Source organism: Podarcis filfolensis (assembly GCF_964270895.1).
Source record: "Podarcis filfolensis genome assembly, chromosome: 1".
NCBI classification, from domain to species: Eukaryota; Metazoa; Chordata; class Lepidosauria; order Squamata; family Lacertidae; genus Podarcis; species Podarcis filfolensis.
Window position 1 is genome coordinate 92,342,114 of NC_139604.1, and position 19,828 is coordinate 92,361,941.

Genomic DNA, 19,828 nt, shown 5'->3' on the forward strand with positions numbered 1-19,828 from the left:
AAATTGGCTCTGTGGTGTTAGTCCTGTGTATTTCTTCACTACTACAAAATGTTGTGACCCAGCCTTGCTGCATCTTAGAATCTTCTGCTTATTCTGCTAATGAGGCCCTGGACTTATTTATTAAATGGAGTTTTAACATGCCTTTCAGAATAAATTAATGCTGCCAAGGCAGTTTATGTTTCAGCAAAGCAATACAGTAACATTATACAAAAGTTTTTTTAAAAAGTTAGCTCTGCAATCCTATATTTCTTGGGAAGTGGCCACAGGAAACTGGCCTGAGATCTGCAGATGAAGGGCAGTACACAAATTTAATAAATAAAATAACAACCAATAAAAAACTGGTTATTTTCTTGCGCTCAACAGGTGCCTGTGATTGCTGTGACAACTACAGGAGGTGGAATGAGAGCATTAACCGCTATGTATGGCACCCTTTGGGGTCTCCAGAGACTGAAGCTTTTGGACTGTGTTTCGTATATAACAGGCTCATCAGGGACAACATGGTAAGGGATGAGAACACCGAGAGCCAGTGTGGTGTAGACTCAGTGGCGTAGCGTGGGTTGTCAGCACCCGGGGCAAGGCAAGTAATTTGTGCCCCCTAACCCGTGGATTTGCGCCCCCTAACCCATGGATTTGCCCTAACCCCCAGATGTTGCGCCCGGTGCGGCCGGCCCCCCCTGCACCCCCCATGCTACGCCACGAGGTGTAGTGGTTAAGAGCAGTAGTCTCGTAATCTGGGGAACCGGGTTCGCGTCTCTGCTCCTCCACATGCAGCTGCTGGGTGACCTTGGGCCAGTCACACTTCTTTGAAGTCTCTCAGCCTCACTCACCTCACAGAGTGTTTGTTGTGGGGGAGGAAGGGAAAGGAGAATGTTAGCCGCTTTGAGACTCCTTAAAGGGAGTGAAAGGCGGGATATCAAATCCAAACTCTTCTTCTTCTTCTTCTTCTTCTTTTGTAAATTGTGATTTGTGTGAGCTACTTGTGCTGAAACCCTTCTTCCAATATTGCGTCATTATTTGACTACCAGTGAAATCAGAGGCAATTATTAGTTGATTTCGTAGCATACTGTCACAATTAAGTAGGTGTACATAGTTTCTCCTTTGGCTTTCCACACCAGCAAGGAAGTGCTTACATTTTGTGAAACTCCAGAACGCCCTTGGTATTGTGAGTCTGTGCAGAATAATTTTTCCTCAGTTGCTCCGTGAGTCAGTTGTTTGGTCAGGTCATGTGATGGGATGATGAGCTGCTTGTGCGTAAAATTTCTAGTCCCTCAGGGTTTGGCTAAGTCCACAAATCCCTGTCTGTAACGGAGCTCCATCAGCATGGCTCCGTCAGTTGCTGGCAGAATCCGACAGTGGGCGTTTACGGAATTTCTTCCAGCATAAAAGCTCCTTAACGGAAACACGCCTTCTGGACTCTCTGCGTGACAGTTTCCGGCGAGGAGTGGGTGTCCCTATAGGAGGTCCTGAAACCTCCCCACTGTTCTCGCTGGAATTGTCTCTGAGCCATCCCTCCGACTCACTTTCCCTTGGAGCTCTTTCTCTCCCCCTGCTGGTTCCCTCCTCAGCTGATAAGTCTCTCCCAACCTCTGGGAGCCCTTGCACCTCCGGTTCTTCCGATGACAGTTCCCTGACAGGTCACAAGGCAGGACTAATAATTTATTACCTGGGAGTGGAGAAATGAGAACAGTGCCTCTCAGTATTTGCAAATTCCCCCCCTCAATAGCTGAGCGAGTTTATTGGTTTCAAAGAACACAGTGAGCTGAGCCAAATTTCCTAACAGTCTAATACAACACTACATATGCCTGCTCAGGATTAGGCCCCATTGAGTTCAAGGGGACTTACTCTCAGGTGAAGAAGAGTGGTGAAGAGCGGGAAGAGTGGTGATTTGTTGATGATGGGCTGCTGATCTGTGTTTTCTTTTAAAAGGACATTTAAGCTAAACTAAAAATAAATAGCATATTTTAGATGATAGGGTGACTGAATTGTTTTTCCAAAGTTTGTCTCAGTTCAAGCATTCAAAGACAATATGTTTAACTTTCAAAGATAACACCTGCCTACAAAAGTGAGAAAGAGTGGCGGCGGCGGGAGTGAGAGCCCATTTCTTTCGAAATTCCGCCCACCCTTTACTAGTGAATGGTTGAAAAAAAATGTATTGCAAAAGGTTCTGCACAACACTACTTGTTTACTTAACCTGTATTATACAGTCTGGAATAAAAACAAATCATATCTCCTTTCCTTTTTTTTCCAGGACGATGTCAGATTTGTATGAAGATGCTGATTGGTCAAAGAAAGATCTTGGGGAGATCATCAAGAAAGCTCGAATTCAAGCAGCCAAATCTAAAATGAGTGCCTTTTCCCTGGAAAGCCTAAAAGCCTACCATAAGGAGCTATGCCAGAGGACCATAGCAGGATATAAGACATCCTTCATAGACCTTTGGGGACTCATGATCGAAGCCATGCTGAATGATGGGGTATTCTATATGTGTTTGTTTTCAGAAATATTATCTGTTTCTTCCTTCAGAATTATTTGTATCATCTGAAGATCTCAGGGCAGAGGAGAATAGAATCAATACTTTGCCAAATTGATGCATAATGTCATCAAAATACACCGTTGCTAAATCTCACTTACCATTCTCAAAAGCAGGGGCAAAATGAGGCTTTATTTCACCTGGGTCAAAGACCCAGTTTGGCACCCCCTATGCACATTTGCATGCACACACACATAGACTGGGACCCTCAATGGCGCCCCTCTGGAGGCTTCACCCAGGGCAAAACACCTGGCTAGTCCCGCCCCCCCCCCCCGGTAGCTACAGCTCTGCGAAACGCTTGGGTGAAAAACTACTCCCTGCCTCTGTTGCTTTACAGGTTTTCTGGTGATGACCACTGATTGCAGCTGAATGCCAGGGTTGGCTCTCAGGTGCTGGACAAAGTCAGGATATTTCTGATGGTTCACTTTATTATTAATCATTTTAGCTCCGTGCAATTTGCGGTTGGTCCAACAGCCAAAGTCTATTCCCAAATTGACTTCAGCAACGAAATTCTTCCCTTTGGATGAGCCAGCTGCTCTTCTTTTCTTACTTTGCCCTCATGCTAATAAAATAAAACAAAGGCTATACCATATTCCCCTGATATACTGTAGATGGAATAAGATGGGGTATGGAGGATGTTGCCTTTGGAAAGTGCAGTCTAAGCAACCATATGTGTCTAGTACAGAGGTGAAATCGCTGCAAACTTTGGTACCCTCTGTATCAGCCTTCCCCAATCTGTTGCCATCCAGACACTGTGAACAGCAACTTCCGTCAACACAAGTCAGCATGTCTGCAAGTCAGGGATGATGGGGGTAGTAGCTCAGAGCAAATGAAGGGCAGCAAGTTGGGACAGGCTGTTCTATACTGTCCTTTCATGGCTATTTTTCATGCTGTGCTTTGAATTTATGCTGGATCCTTTAAAAATATGCAATACTTAGGAGGGATTTTTGTTGTGATTGCAACCTGTAGGGACAAGGCCAGCCCTTGCATGATTCACAGGGAGGCAGCTGCCTCAGGCAGCAAATTCTGAGGGGTGGAAAGTAGATAGGAATGTTGCTGTGTGGTCTGCCCTGCAGCCCCTAAGCTAGCTAGCTTGCTGTCCTAGGGTGAGGTGGAGGACTCTGGCCCATCACTAGTGATTCAATTAACTGTCTAGTCAGATTTTGTGCACAAAATGGGAAATGCACCATCTTGTCCTTTGCCTCAGGCAGCAAAATGGCTTGGGCCGCTCCTGTGTAGGGAGGAAACATATAGCCTTTCCTTCTTTAACCTGTATCATGATTGAAATCCCCCCTTAAAGGCAGAAAACTGTTAGCTATTTCATTTATTATTATTGTATTTTTACTGCCAGAGAGGGGGAGAGGTGCTTGTGAAATGTTTTACCTCAGGTTTCAAAACAACCCAGACAGCTTTGGGTACTGTGCACCTCGATTTGAGGGCTGGATGATACCATTTGCTGTTCACCTGAGGCAGCAAAATGTTTGGGGGTCAGCCTTGCAAGTTCCTCTTTTCCCCAGATAATCAAATATATAATGTGTATTTATTTTCCCTACACAAACCCAGAACAACCACCATAAACTCTCAGATCAACGACGAGCATTGAGCAAAGGCCAGAACCCTCTTCCAATCTACCTGGCTTTGAACGTTAAGGACAATGTTACCACAAGAGATTTTAGAGGTAATGTTTTCCCAACATTTTTCATATTTTAAGTTTGTATGGCAAATTACATGGTCAGGTATGCACATATCAGAACCAACAAAAAGGGAAAATTCATCTTCTGGACTCAAGCTGAGCTCAAGCTGGCCTAGTTTTCTAGAATTGATGGAAACTGTCGCTCAGTCACAACTGGAGGACCCAAAGTTCCCACTACATGATACAACTGTGCCAGCACCCTTCCAGATTGTGATGAAGGAGAACGGGTGACACCATCTTAACTTTACCCTACAAGTCATTTATTAGATCTAGAATGGCCACCTGTTGAAACAGGATACTGGATTAGGTGGTCCTTTGACCCAATCCAACAGGGATCTTCATATTTTCTTAACCAACTGTGTAGATTTAAAGGGACTTTCCATTGTCACCGTTTCTGGAAGGGTAGCCATGTTAGTCCATCTGTCCTGAGGCACCCTTGAACACTGAGACACTTATTATGGCATAAGCTTTCATGGACCATTGTCCACTTTATCAGATGTATACAGCATTATTCTGAGTGGCAAGTACATGTGGCATGTATATTTTAGGGAGTGGGGTGTAAAAATGCAGAGAAGTGTTGACTGTGATAATTACTTTATTGACAGTGACCATTCACAGTAAAACGGTAGCTGATAATACAAACATCCTGGGATTGGTAAACCAGTCAACACACACATTGTGATAAAATCCATTCTGCTATAGCACTGAACCCTTGATGTAGCATAATTCAACGGCTGTCCTCTATGTGCACTTTAGGACAGGCAGTGATCCCATATATACACTCCTTGGTGTATCTACAGTAGAATGTAGCAGTGACATCCTCTTCCTTTTCATGCTGCCACTCCTGCTTGCTGGGATTGGGGACTAGGCAGGGGGAGGCAGCAGTGAGGGCAGGGGAGCTATGGGCCACCCCAACCTGGAGTTCCCCTGATCTCACAGCCTCCTCGTCCTGGAATGTGCAGAGCCACAATCAGGAGGGCACCCTTACTGCTCTGTCCCTTTCACATGCTGCTGCTGATGCATGCATAAGGTTGGGGAAACAGAAGGCAGTCACATTGTTTTATACTTTTTAAATATTGCGTATGGCCCATGAGGATGACATTGGCTTGGAATGTGTCGGGCTGAATAAAACACTTCCTTGTGTCTCTAAACACTTCCTTATGTATCTTTTGTATTTCCTGTAGGTGTTAAAAAGCAGAAATGAGTTGCGGAAGTTGTTATTTAAATACCTAATCCTTTTTGAGGAACACAAATTGCTGGGTTAATTATGAGCTTGAAAATAAGCATAATCCCCTCGCGTGATTACTTTCAACTGAGAAAGCTTCCCATTCTCTTTTCATAGTATAGCAAATGTGTTGAATGTTGGCTTCCTTGCAGAGTGGGTAGAGTTCACACCATATGAGGCGGGCTTCCTGAAATATGGGGCGTTTGTTCGTGCTGAAGATTTTGGAAGCGAGTTTTTCATGGGGCACCTGATGAAGAAGCTCCCAGAATCAAGGATCTGCTTTATGCAAGGTGACTTTTTATGTCTGGGGTGGGTGGGAGGGAGGACATACCTTGACAAGAGGGTAGGCGATGATGCATTTGGTAATGTGGGTACAGCCTGCACTACTTGGGAAAAAATGTGGAACGCTGATGCATATCAGGTTTCTGTTACATTTCCACACTCACTGTGTCTTTTGTTTTCATTGCATTGTGACTCCCAGGGGTGGAAGCAAACTTTAAATTCTATATATTATGGTTAAATGACAAAAAAGGCAAATTCCATGCTAGGGATTATATGGAAGGGGGACAGAATCATATGCCAGTATGCCAGTGATATGATATGATATGCCAGTGATTATGATATGCCAGTATCATAATGACCTTTTACAAATTTATAGTCTAGCCACACTTCAAAATACAGTTCCAGTCACCCCATAGCATAAAAGGAGCAATGGTGGATCATATCACATGCTCATCTAATCCAGCATCCTGTTTCTAAGAGTGACCAACAAAAAGCCTGCTACCAGCAAATTTCATTTAGTGGCATATTGCCTCTGAAGATGGAGGTTCTATACAGACATTACGTCTAGTAGCCATTGATGGCCCATTAGTCTGGTGCAGCAGACTAATGTTGATACTACTTGCAGTTTACCAGCTTCCTTCCTTCCTTCCTTCCTTCCTTCCTTCCTTCCTTTCTTGCAAAATGTCAGTGTTCCTCATTCTGTGTAGTCCTATCCTGATCCATATACATAGCTAAGTATCACATCAATGTAGCCTTTGGGACAGCCTTTCTCAACCTTGGGTCCCCAGATGTTGTTGAACTACAACTCCCATCACCCCTAGCTAGCAGGGCCAGAGCTCAGGGATGATGGGAGTTGTAGTCCAACAACATCTGGGGACCCACAGGTTGAGAACCGCTGCTTTGGGGGCTGGTGGTAGTTCAAAATATCTGGAAGATGCTGGGTTAGGAAGACTACAGGAATTGTTTCAAATGCAGCAGTAAACAAGCCAGCTGGTCCTGGCCAGGAAAAACCTGAAACAAGTCGCAACAGGAATATATATAAATTCAAATGAAATGTAATTTGAAATCTGGAACAACAACTACATTTGTATACTAGTTTAAATTGTGCCACTGTTTTGCCCCAGAATAAGAGGGTCGAGGTAGATAATTTGCTGGACCAGCTTCCAGTTCAGGATAAAGTTTTGAGGGGAGAATGCTTCTACTTCATTTGTCTCTTTCTTTCACAGGAATGTGGAGTAGCATATTTTCCAAGAATCTGTTGGATGCCTGGCATGCAGCTGACAATTCAGAGGACTTCTGGAACAGGTGGACCCAAGATAATATCACTGAAATTGGTAAATTATAGTCCACGCTCCATGTGATTTTTGATGTAACCATATACAGATTGGTTTGGGGGCTGGCGTCTTGCTGCGTGGAAATAACTCATTCTGAACTTTGCAATGCAAGTGGTTTGTTTAGGTGCAACTTCAACACCCAGATTCAGTTCATCATAATATTACCTTTTTCCAGAATGGTCGATACTCATGTCTGAGCATACTCCCATACATGGTTGGCAGCCTGAATGTGCCTTTCATTTCCACCCACCTTGCACACCTCTCCCGCCTCTGTGGTCACTGGCCATTCATGGATACAGTGCAAACTTTGGCAGCCTGGTGCCTTCCAGATGGCTTGGACTACGTGTTCCATCAATCCCAGCTAGCATGGCTATGTTGGCCCAAATAAAATCCAGAAATCAAGCATGCAGTTTGGGTCTTATGGGTATTAGATTTCTGGTATATGTGTGGATGTAATATTTCAACAGACCTATTGAAAATTTTTATTCCCATGTGCACATTTAGTGGTTCAGAGGAAGTACAGCCATACTCTCTCTCTCTCCACTGTGTGTGAGTAATTGCTTATCTACTAGGCCAAGGTGACTATAGATAATGGTATCTATATTTACCCCAAGAGTAAAGGTCTGATCCTAAAATTCACCCACCTTTTAATTAGCTCCCCTGAATCATTTTAAAACAAGCATATTGTACACCATCCCTATCCATGTATCTGTTTAGTTTAATTAATTTTATCTTTCTTTAGATAAAGAACCTGGTTTTTAAAACAGGTTGTTCCTCATCCCTTTTCATGTACCTGTTTACCTTAATTAACTTTGTTGTTCTTCAGATGAAGTACCTGACTTACCGGAGAGACCTCACGAGATGCCGACTCGCATGTTCACTCCAGCAGGCAGCCTTTCCAATACTCTACGGGATATTTTGACAGACCGTCCAGCGGTGTCAAAGTACCATAATTTTTTAAAAGGGTTCCAACTGCACAATGAGTATGCACAGGATCTACAGTTTTCTAAGTGGAAAGGTATAGCCGTAGCATAAATTTCATTTGGAAATAAACAATTTGCATAGCATAGGCTAAATCAATTACATTTTTCTCATCGAAGAGAATTCACTACTGTCATTATTACTGCGTCACTGCTCCAACTGTTGTGCTTTGAGAGAGAGAATGAATGAATGGGCCAGGGTGGAATGTAAGGGGATAGTGGAAACTGCACTTACACCTACTAGGTGAAAAGACTCTTTCCTTGTGTTCATCGGCATCTCTGCAATGGTTCCTCACCTCTGGCACATCATTGCATATGGCAGCAGCTGCTGCCCGCACCACTCTACATAACTGAAGCCAGCTCTCAGCACTAGCACAAAGGGAGTAGAGTCCTTTTGTGTCAGTACTCTGTGGAGTGTGCCTGACCCTGGGCAGGTCACCTGTGTCGTGCTGTGCTATGTTGAAAACACTGTTTCCCTGCATCCTGCAGAGGGTGATCCCAAATTGCCCAGTATGACTTTTGAATCTCCACTGGCCTCCAGATGTTTATTACTATTACTACACCTACAATGTAAACTTCAAGTCATTTTTAGCAGGCTTCATGTGATAGTTGCAAGTTGCTTTCTACAGGTGTAGCTGAATGCTAAGTTGTTTCTTTAACGAGGCCTGAAATGTGTGAGCCATTAAGGGACTGTTATGTGTTTAGAAGAGGGACGCGAGTGGCGCTGTGGGTTAAACCACAGAGCCTAGGACTTGCCGATCAGAAGGTCGGCAGTTTAAATCCCCGCGACAGTGTGAGCTCCCATTGTTCGGTCCCTGCTCCTGCCAACCCAGCAGTTCGAAAGCACGTCAAAGTGCAAGTAGATAAATAGGTACCGCTCCGGCGGGAAGGTAAACGGTGTTTCCGTGTGCTGCTCTCGTTCACCAGAATCGGCTTAGTCATGCTGGCCACATGACCCAGAAGTTGTACGCCGGCTCCCTCGGCCAATAAAGCGAGATGAGCACCACAACTCCAGAGTCAGTCACGACTGGACCTAATGGTCAGGGGTACCTTTACCCTTATGTGTTTGGAAGGCCACAATACAAGACTCATGTGCAGATTCTGGGGGAAAGGATGGCTTACTGCAAGGTGGGGAGCAGTGATTGAGGTCCAGCTTAGCTGCAGCTGATCCATGGTGGTCTTCTGGTCCCTGAGTGGCCAATGGAGACTGTCACTTCCTCCTCCACTGGCTGTCTGGGCTGCCCCAGTGTTTTGGCCAATCATGAACAAGCCAGGAGACATGGCTTGGCGGGCATAAAACAGGGAAGTCTTCACACCCCTGTCTTCCATCTGCTATTATCCCTAGGCTTAAAAAGAGGCCCAGACAGGAATTTTCCTCCAGAGAAATTGGGCCTGTCTGGGGTTTTTGCCTGCCTCATAGCCGTTGTCACAACTTGTTGGCGGATAAGGCATTGGGTTGGATCCTTAGTCAAGGCAGAAGGCAAGGTTTGGAGTCTACCCTCTGGCTCCAAAGAATTGGGATACCCCATTAAAGGGGTCCAGAGGGAGGTGCTTCTATCCAGATGCCCAGATGGGGCCGATGAGCCACAGCACCCCCCTTCCGTGGAGAGATCACCCCGATTTGATGTATGCCATTCTTGACCCAGGATTAACTGTGCCAAACAATCAGCAGACAGGTTGGATGATTTGGAATACACATCCATTGCCTAAGCCAAAACCTACTAACATCTGGGGTCAATAAGGATGTGGCCTGTTTAAATCACAGGATGTTTGTCTTGTGATTATTGCAGCTTCCCAACCTTGCTCCCTGGTTGTGGGCGCACTGTTCCTGGGCCTAATCAACCACTCACTTCCAACCTGTACAAAATGTATGTGTACATAAATACAGGATGCAGACTGTATGTGTGTGTAATACTTGTATACCATAGGCTCAGTGTAGAAGAACATATAGAGGTCAAAGACATCTGAAGGCAGCCCCATATCATAGCTGTCAAGTTTTCCCTTTTCTTGCGAGGAATCCTATTCGGAATAAGGGAATTTCCCTTTAAAAAAGGGAAACGTTGATAGCTATGCCCTGTATAGGGAAGTTTTTAATGTTTGATGTTTGGTTGTGTTCTTACATCTGTTCAGAGCCACCCAGAGTGGCTGGGGCAACCCAGTCAGTTGAGTGGGGTACAAATAATAAAATTATTATGTGGAGGAAGACCAGCAAATGCGATTTGTTCTTCTTTGCCACATCTGTTGACTTATTGGTGCTAGTTTTGTGATAAAATTATTTTTCTGAAGGGAAGCAGAAAGGCGATTACTTCTGGATTTTGTTGGTTCTTTTCATTTTAAAGTCAATGCCTTGTTTTGTAGATACTGTGCTTGATGAATCCCCTAATCAGTTGAGAGATTCAGCAGATCACCTGGAACTGGTGGATACAGCATTTTTCTTTGACACCAGTTGCCCTCCACTTCTGAGACCAGAGAGGAAAGTTGATGTCATTCTGCACTTCAATTACACTGGAGGATCACAAGCTAAGGTTAGATGGGTATATTAATTTTTACTATTATTAAATCTTTTTGAAAGATAATCCAAATGTATGTATTGAAAACAATATCCAGAAATTAATAACTATTATTATTATTATTGTTATTAAAGTTCTAAACAATCCAGTTAATATAGTTCAAAACCAAAGGAGGTCTGCCACAACATTAGGATTAAAATGGTCTTTTAATTCATTATCAAAAAGATCTCAACTTTCCAAGGTTGGAGTCAGCTATTTCTGTAGTCAAGAAAAGTGCAATTTATTTCAGAAAAAATTCATATGCTCCTAGCCTAAATTTGGTTGCAAAAAATTTAAATGTTTACTGTTCACATTTTTCATGATTCTTATTGATGCTGTTGGTTTGATTTTTTTTTAATTAAAAAGGTCTAAAAGTATAGGAGAGGCAAATTGGTATTGAATTTAAGTGCTTTAAAGTTAATAAACACGCCTTTAGGTTAAATTGTGTTTTTCTTAAGTCTGTTTAAGATTTAGAAAAAAGTTATTTTTTTAAAAAAATCAATGTTGCTGAATTTCAAAGTCAATTTCGAAGTTTCCTTTCGGCTCTAGTGGTTCCCTCTCATGACAAATTAAATGCCTGTTTTGACAGCATGGACAGTTTTCTGTATCTTGTTTTGCATCCCATCATGATCATATTATGTTTTCAAATGAAATTACTGCTCGTCAAGGACTCCATGGTTGGTTTCTTCTTTGGCCCCTGCTAAAAATGCTTCTTTTTGCAACCGTAGCCTTTGGAGCGGGCCTCTACATACTTCACAGAGCAAGGAATCCCATTTCCCAACACTTTGCTGAATGATGAAGAAAAGAAAAATCTAAAGGAGTGCTACGTGTTTGAAGATGCACACAACCCAGATGCTCCCACAGTGATTTATTTCCCACTAGTGAATGACACCTTCCAAAGATATCTTGCACCCGGTGAGTTAATGGCAGCCAATATATAACAGAAATAACATTTATATCAAGTACTTCATCCAAAACAGATTTTACACAATCTCACATTTTCTTTGAGAAAGTCCTACTGGTTTTAATGAAGTTGAAATGTGTTTTGGTTTGTGAACTTACAGCTCAATCTTAATCATATTCAAAAGCAAGTCTGATAGAGTCCAATGATTTCCTAGCTAGCATGCTTTATCTTACAATCTGATACTTCATTTAAATCGTTGCACAATGATTAGGGTGGATTTTTCTCAATTAAGATCTTAGACCATATTTTTATAGTGAGGTGAAGTTAGGTAGGCTTGGAATATTTATTTTTGTAGGGCAACTCCATGAGTACTGAAATCATAATCTGGGACTGGGGAGGAATATTATACACCAGAAGTGTAAATTTTGGACATTTGTTTTCCAATCAGAACTAATAATAATAATAAATATGTTAGTCCCTTTCTCTTGCTCAAGATAACTCAAAGCAATTTACAACCCAAAAAAGCTTTCCACATCCCCACATTTTATTAAAATGATATGAAAATTGCTATATTATTGCTGTATTCCACCTTTCTGCCTTAGCTGTATTTCATCAATAAAATCAATCACACAATTAAACATAACAAACTATTTGAACATTTTCTGATCATACAGAAGAACTATTTTCCTGTTTGGAATTGTTCTATGGCAGGGGTCAGCAACCTTTTTCAGCCGTGGGCCGGTCCACCGTCCTTCAGACCATGTGGTGGGCCGGACTATATTTTGGAAAAAAAATGAACGATTTCTGATGCCCCACAAATAACCCAGAGGTGCATTTTAAATAAAAGGACACATTCTACTCATGTAAAAACACGCTGATTCCTGGACTGTCTGCAGGCCGGATTGAGAAGGCAATTGGGCTGGATCCGGGCCCCGGGCCTTAGTTTGCCTACCCCTGTTCTATGGAATCTAAAGTGCAAATTGCTTATGCTCCTGACTCAGGATTACACAGTAATCTTCTGAATGCTTCCTTTTGAAACATTCATTAATTTACTGATTTGACACTTTTGTAATTTTCCCTTCCTCTTGAAGCTCAGAATGGCTTGGATTTGAGTTGGATTTGAGTTGAGAATGGCTCAGAATGAGTTGGATTTGGCCTAAGTCCACCCACATAGCTTCACATCTAAAAATCTGAGCCTGAGTGCCCCACATCCAAGCCAACAGTCTAGTCTTTGAACCACACTCCCACTGGGTCAGTAAGGACGCCCCCAAAAAATGAAATTTAGATAGAGACAGGGTTGCTGCCCTTCCTGGCATGCCTTCTGATTCCACTGGCTAAGCTTTGGAGATGATCTGTTTAAGGACTTGACTCCCTTTTCTTTTTTTCTTCTGTAGGTGTGGAACGTAGCACTGCTGAAATGTCACTGGGCAATGTTGATATCTCTAGTGCCTTTTCTCCATATTCCACAAGACAGGTTTCACTGCAAGACGAGGATTTCAACAAGCTGCTGAATCTAACTAACTACAATGTCCAGAATAATGCAAGCACAATCCTTCATGTTTTGCACAAAGTAGTAGACCAGAAAAAACAGGCCTGGTCATCTCAGGCTGCCTCATGAATACACCTTTCTTGTAGGGATGGGGGGAGAAATTCAGTTCAGTTACCACTGAAAGGTGCCAGTTTGCACTTTCCAAAAGTATATGCAAACCAAAACACAGCAAGGCTTCAAAATTCGCACTTCTCTGAATTTTGCAATGCAGTTCTCCAGTCAAGTAATGTGTACAAAAATTCATATGCTAGGATAAATTATGCATTAAGTGCATATAATAGTGAAGCAATATGTACAAAAGTGCATTACATGTGGGGAAAGTGCTTTGCAAAAAGTGTATGTTAGGCAAAAATGTACAAAATTGTGTCTTAGAAGAAATTTGCACTAAAATGCTGTTGAATTTTCATGAGTGCTTTTAAAAAAATGCAAACTGATGTGGAAGGTAGATAAATGAACTTAAGACTGAAACAATGAGAAACTGAAATTGAGAGATTTGCCCATCCCAACTTCCTTGCCAGCTTAAGAAGAAAACTTGTAAGTGGGGAAGAGATCTAATAGCTGATCAAAATGGTAGTTGGTTTTAAAGGAACTCAGATAATTCAAAACTGACTTTCTTGGTTTTTTTCAACATGGGAGACCTCACCTAGCCAAGGTTTACTATTATTGCAATGGTTCTAGTATGTAATTGGCAGGGTGGGAGGTGGAGTTCCATCTGTGCACTTGAGCCCACAAAAGTTTGGATCATGGCATACAGACCATTGCAATTCCTTCCATATTTTCAGATCCCTTATTATTCAAATGTTTCCCTGTAGGCATAAATATTGATTCTTTACTATTCCCTGGCTCACACCTTGGTTTAAATGGGTCCTGGCCATGCCCTCCAGCCAGCGGATTGGCTGGCTGGAACTATGGCATGGCAGGGACCTCCGGGTGACGCAGGACTCTGCCCCTGCCCCCGGAGGGGAGTGGGTGGCCATGTGGTCCACCGCAACTCCTCCCCACTGGGAAGTGGAGCAGATTTTTCAATGTATTACCCCATCAATTTCCTAACCACTCAAATTCTTTTGTAAAAAGAAAAGAAAAGGATTTTTTGGTGTGCATTTTAAAACTTTTTTCAGATTAATGCAGAATGTATTTACAGGTGAACACATGTGAAAGTGACAGACTGTAATAATAATAATAATAATAATAATAATAATAATAATAATAATAATAAAAATTTGTACCCTTCCCATCAGGACGGCTTCCAGCAAATATAAAAGCATAATAAAACATCACACATTAAGAACTTATAGGGCTGGCTTCAGATTTCTTCTAAAAGTTGTATAGTTACTTATCTCCTTGACATCTGACTTGAGGGTGATCCACAGGACTGGTGCACTTTCAGTAAGACCCTCTGCCTAGTTCCCTGTAACTTCTTGCAGTGAGGGAACCACCAGAAGGCCCTCAGAGCTGGACCTCAGTGTCTGGGCTGAACAATGGGGGTTAAGATGCTCCTTCAGGTATACAGGGCCATGGCCATTTAGGGCTTTAAAGGTCAGCACTAACACTTTGAATTGTGTTCAGAAATGTACAGCTATTTGCTCACAACAAAACTATGCCACCCAGTAAATGGGACGAGGATATCATGTCACTTGTCTACTAGTGGAAGGACAGGAAAAGCAAGAGAATAACACTAAGCAAACATCTTTTTATTGATGGATTTATTGCAGTAATTAAAAACATAGAACCCATGGCATTTTGCAGCTCCATCAGAGCAGTAGGTAGAACTAATTCTAGCTGAATATAAATACAAAAGTAATATGTTTAAAACTGAAGGGGGTTTCATTACTACTAGGGAATACATCTTCTTTTGTGTTATTGTTCCCTGGACACATAGACCATTGTTGTACGTGGCATAACAAGAAGGGCACATGATTTGTGTATCCTCACCCAGCAGGGTACCAAATCAGTCCTCGCCTGCAGTCATTTGCTGCTCTAAAGGCAGCTCTTTGCTGCTGCTGCTGCTGCTGCTACTGCTGCTGCTGCAGGAAAGCAATGGCACACAGCACAATATGAGGAAGGGTCAGAACAAGACCCTGGAAAGGGGGAGGTGGAGTTTGCCTTTGCTGCTGCTGTGATGCAGCAACTACAGTTTAAACATGATCAAATTGTAATACTTTAAAATCTAGCAGCTTACTACCCTTATCCTTTACAAACATAGCTTCAAAAAAGAGAAAATAATAGACTGCTTGACCCCATGTTACATGCAAACAGGGCAGGCAACACATTAAGCAGCTGCCCTATCATGTTGAGATTGGCCCTTGTCCCCTCCCCCACTCTCTCTCTCTCTCTCTCTCTCTCTCTCACACACACACACACACACAACACGCACTTACTTTTAGGATATTAAATTGCAGATCCTCCAAGTGTCCCTGTTTTCCAGGGGCAATCCTGGATTTACAGAAGCTGTCCCTGTTTCTGATTTGAGGATACTCAACTCCTCAATGGGAGCCATCTACACAATGCTAAGGATACTGGAAGGCAGAAAAAAGAAAGAGAGAGCCAGGTCTGCTCTCTCAGGTCTTTCACCCTTTTGTTAAGCAAACAAGATGGCCAGTTTCCAGTCCTTTTCACGCTAGCATGGGCAAGGTGAGAAATAGGCAGGAACTGTGGGGGAAAGACAGGAATTGCTCATTGATCCTGGAATGTCCCTATTTCCCCCACCAGTGCTGCCGCTGCTGAGATCAGCGGAAAGGATGAGCCCCGGTAGCACCCTGTTGTCTTTCCATGGAGGCTGCTGCCAGCTTCTTCCCTTGGGCAGCTCATAGCAGCTGCTGGATTGGGGGTGAGGAGGAGGAGAAGCTGCCATCACCAAGGCCCAGCCCCACATGACGCACTGGCTCTGAGGGGTGGGCAGAGGGCAGGGCCACTCTGGGCAGGAAGAAAGGGGGAGTGGGGTTGAGTGCAAGGAGTCTTTTTTAAAAAAACCCACAACAACTTTGTGTGTCTGCATCTGATCTTAAAAAGGTAAAGGGACCCCTGACCATTAGGTCCAGTCATGGCCGACTCTGGGGTTGCGGCACTCATCTCGCTCTATTGGTCGAGGGAGCCTGCATACAGCTTCCGGGTCATGTGGCCAGCATGACTAAGCCACTTCTGGCCAACCAGAGCAGCACACGGAAACGCTGTTTACCTTCCCGTCGCAGTGGTACCTATTTATCTACTTGCACTTTGACGTGCTTTCGAACTGCTAGGTTGGCAGGAGCTGGGACCGAGCAACGGGAGCTCACCCCATCGTGCGTATTCAAATCGCCAACCTTCTGATCAGCAAGTCCTAGGCTCAGTGGTTTAACCCACAGCGCCACCCGCGTCCCTAATCTTGTGTGTCTGCATCTAATCTTACCACTTTCCAAAAAATTATTATTGGTGTATGTTATGCTTTTGGTAAATCAAGAAGAGAAGAGAAGAGAGGAGAGAGGAGAGAGGAGAGAGGAGAGAGGAGAGAGGAGAGAGGAGAGAGGAGAAAAAGGAGTTTTCTCAGGACATGGAGGGTGTGTGCATTGAGTCCTGTTGGTGTCATGGTGGTCGCACTCACCCTTCTGATACGAAATGCTCTGCAGGGGTGGGGTGAAGACCAAAAATGGGGGGGGGGTTGAGTGGACTCGGGGTTTTTTGGGGGGGGAGTAAGAAATGTCCCTAGTTTCATCTGAGGAATGTTGGAGGGCATGAAAGCCTTTCTACTCACCTTGAAGTTGAGGCTTAGAATAACATACCCTCCAACATTTCTACAATGAAATTAGGGACGTCCCATTCCATAATGATAATTATACTATTTATACCCCACACATCTTATTGGGTTGCCCCAACATTTTGGGCAGCTTCCAACGTAACAAAACACTAAACATTTAAACAAATATCCCTAGACAGGATTGCCTTCAGACAGCTCAGAGGCTGGATAACTCTATACCCTCCAACATTTCTCCAATGAAAACAGGGACATCTGATGGAAAAGCGGGACATTCTGGGATCAAATCAGAAACCAGGATGGCTTCTCTAACCAGGATGGCTTCCATGGAAAATAGGGACACTTAGAGGGTCTGGAGTAAGGGGTAGACACTTAGGCCATATCCTCTTTTTCCACAGACAGGGCTGGGTTGCCCAACTAGCTGCAGGCTTGGCTTGATGTCAGTTGATTTCCATACCTATAAGAGTTTTTCCTCTGCAGGTATTTCCTTGTTTATCTGGTTTAAATTTGACAAAGTGCCCCTAGCTTAATCCAACTAAACATGTCTGGATCATTTGTCAGATACCAGGGTGCAAACGGTTTTATTATGGCATAAGTTATTTTGCACTGGATTCCACTTCACCAGATCATTATTTATAATTCATGAAAGCTTATTCAATAATGTGTTTCTTAGCCTTAAAAATGCAACTGGACTATTGTTTTGTCTCTGCTGTAAGCCATGGCTAGCTGGTTTTTCGCAATAGCTAGTTAGCACCTGCTTCCCCAGTGCAGAATCTTTGCTCATATTTAATAATATTATTCTACGACAGTAATTCAGCCTGAAATAGAAACTCTTCATTGGCAGTCAGCCACATGGAATCACTGCTATGCTTTGAACAAGCGGGATAAAACAGGAGCAACTGGTTCTCCACCCAAGATAGTTATCACTGTAATATTAAGAGCAGTTGCAGGTCTGGCTTTATCAAAATCAGTAGCCAATGTTACACTCCAGGCAAGGAAAATATGAATAGATTTTATTTTTGAAGGGAACTCCCTTCAGCTGATACCTGTTGAGGATCCTAGGTGAGATACCAACATAGTACTGGTTGCTCCCAGTACCAGTCACCACACAAAATCTGATAAAGTGTCAGATAGTTTACTGTTGCAGAAGATAAGACTCAATAATACAGTTCTGGACACAGCTTGTATATACAGCTTGTAGGCTTTTTCAGATACATATATATATATATTGATACATACAAGTACAAAGAATATCTGTTGCTCTAAATAAGTTCAGCAATTCAAGACATAACACTGGACAATTAATACTGATTGGCTAACTGACTAAGAGACAGATAGACTAACTACAGATTGACACACTGAGCTGGCATGCATTAATCACAAGATATAGTTGGTGCACTGGGCCTTTACTATAGTAACTGGCTTTATTAACATTGCACCTGTGTTTAGCTCATCCATGACCCCAGTTACACTCATGAAGGAAATTAACCCCTTCTCATGCTCAATTTCTCCAACATTTTTTCCCCAATTTTGGAAGAAATTTTTGTTTGGGCCTTTCTGAATTAGGGCAAAATCAACCAAGGTGGGTTAAAAACCTGTTCTGCAGATCTTTGCTATAGCTTTTCAGCCCAGACTTTCATAATGGGACAAAATAAAAATTTAAATAAAACAAATCTGGAAAGAAACATTTAAGTAACCTGCTTTTGTTCACTCTAAAAAAAGACTTGCCTCTCTTCACAATTCAGAACTTGTTGGTGAAATGGAAAGCAAGAGTATGGGGATTAGACAATTGGTTTCCTCCATATTTAATCTGACCCCCATCATCGGACCTCGGGTTAAGAACTTAATTCGTTCCGGAGGTCCATTCTTAACCTGAAACTGTTCTTAACCTGAAGCACCACTTTAGCTAATGGGGCCGCCTGCTGCCACCGCGCCGCTGCTGTTTGATTTCTGTTCTCATCCTGAAGCAAAGTTCTTAACCTGAGGTAATATTTTTGGGTTAGCGGAGTCTGTTACCTGAAGCGTATGTAACCTGAAGCGTATGTAACCCAAGGTACCACTGTATTATGCTCATTAGCATTCTTTGCAGAAAGCTAGGACACAGGTTGAACCACTACCATGCATGAATTCTGCTAAAAATGTGCAAATCTCCCCATACTCAGCACTGCAAGACTGCTACATTTAAAATGCACCAAGTGAAGAATGCAGCACTCTAAATTTATTAATCACCCCCACGCCGTTTTGTGCAATACTATCTAATCACAATTTGGCAACTTCACCTAGTGTCAGGAATCAGCCAGCTTCCAGTTGCTGCCAACTGAAGGAAGCAGCCAGGAACAGAGAAGGTTAACTGCCATGCAGGATGAGCATCAGTTAGTGCCAACTCCCCCGCCCTTTGGAATGCTGGCTGATAAGGGAATGGTGGAGAGCAAGCCAGAACTCAGGCAAAGCTCACCGGAAGTACAAACAGGTGGGAAAGAGCTAAGAGACATCCTCTCTAAGAATGGAGAAGAGGAGGGAGCTGACCCACTCAGTCTGAGGTCTCGACGAATGGGAGGGCTGCAAGATAGGAAGCAAAACAAAAGATGTATGGAGCGAAAGTTCAGTTGCTTCTGGTCTCACCGGAAGCAGTCTTCAGAAGGGTCATCTTGATTGATGATGGTGGAGACTGTGTAAAGCTGTCCAGAGCTTTCTGTTTGTTTTGACAATAAATCGTCCTTTTTAATTAACTACGCTCACTGTGCTATCAAGCCGGGAACTCGAGTCCTAACACCTAGTAATCATGGGATTTGGGGAGAGAGTTTATACTGTACATGCTTAATTCAATGGATTTAAATGCCTGAGTAAACCAGCAATCTAAAATACAATATTAAAAACAGTTTAAAACAAATTACAATCACAATTGAAGTGGTTCCTAAATAAATACTGATAGCTATGAGGATCAAGCGTCAAAGTCTAGGCTAAAGAGGTGTGTCTTCAATACATGATAAAAGCTGCAAAATGAAGGTACCTGACAGAACTCTGTAAGGAGAGAATGCCATAATTTAGGGGCTGCTG

The 19,828-nt window shown here is 43.0% G+C and overlaps 1 protein-coding gene across 1 annotated transcript in view; it reads left to right on the plus strand.

The window, feature by feature from the left end:
- LOC310759455 (cytosolic phospholipase A2 epsilon-like) overlaps positions 1-13,633 on the plus strand; it is a 43,027-nt gene extending 29,394 nt beyond the window's left edge. The window contains exons 12-20 of the mRNA XM_083606728.1: positions 364-500; positions 2,249-2,471; positions 4,092-4,206; positions 5,599-5,736; positions 6,955-7,062; positions 7,889-8,080; positions 10,401-10,567; positions 11,320-11,506; positions 12,890-13,633. Of these exons, the coding sequence (XP_083462854.1) occupies positions 364-500; positions 2,249-2,471; positions 4,092-4,206; positions 5,599-5,736; positions 6,955-7,062; positions 7,889-8,080; positions 10,401-10,567; positions 11,320-11,506; positions 12,890-13,113 (1,491 nt within the window). The 3' untranslated portion in view covers positions 13,114-13,633. The remainder of the gene's footprint in view (positions 1-363; positions 501-2,248; positions 2,472-4,091; positions 4,207-5,598; positions 5,737-6,954; positions 7,063-7,888; positions 8,081-10,400; positions 10,568-11,319; positions 11,507-12,889) is intronic.
- The last annotated feature ends 6,195 nt before the right edge of the window (positions 13,634-19,828 follow it).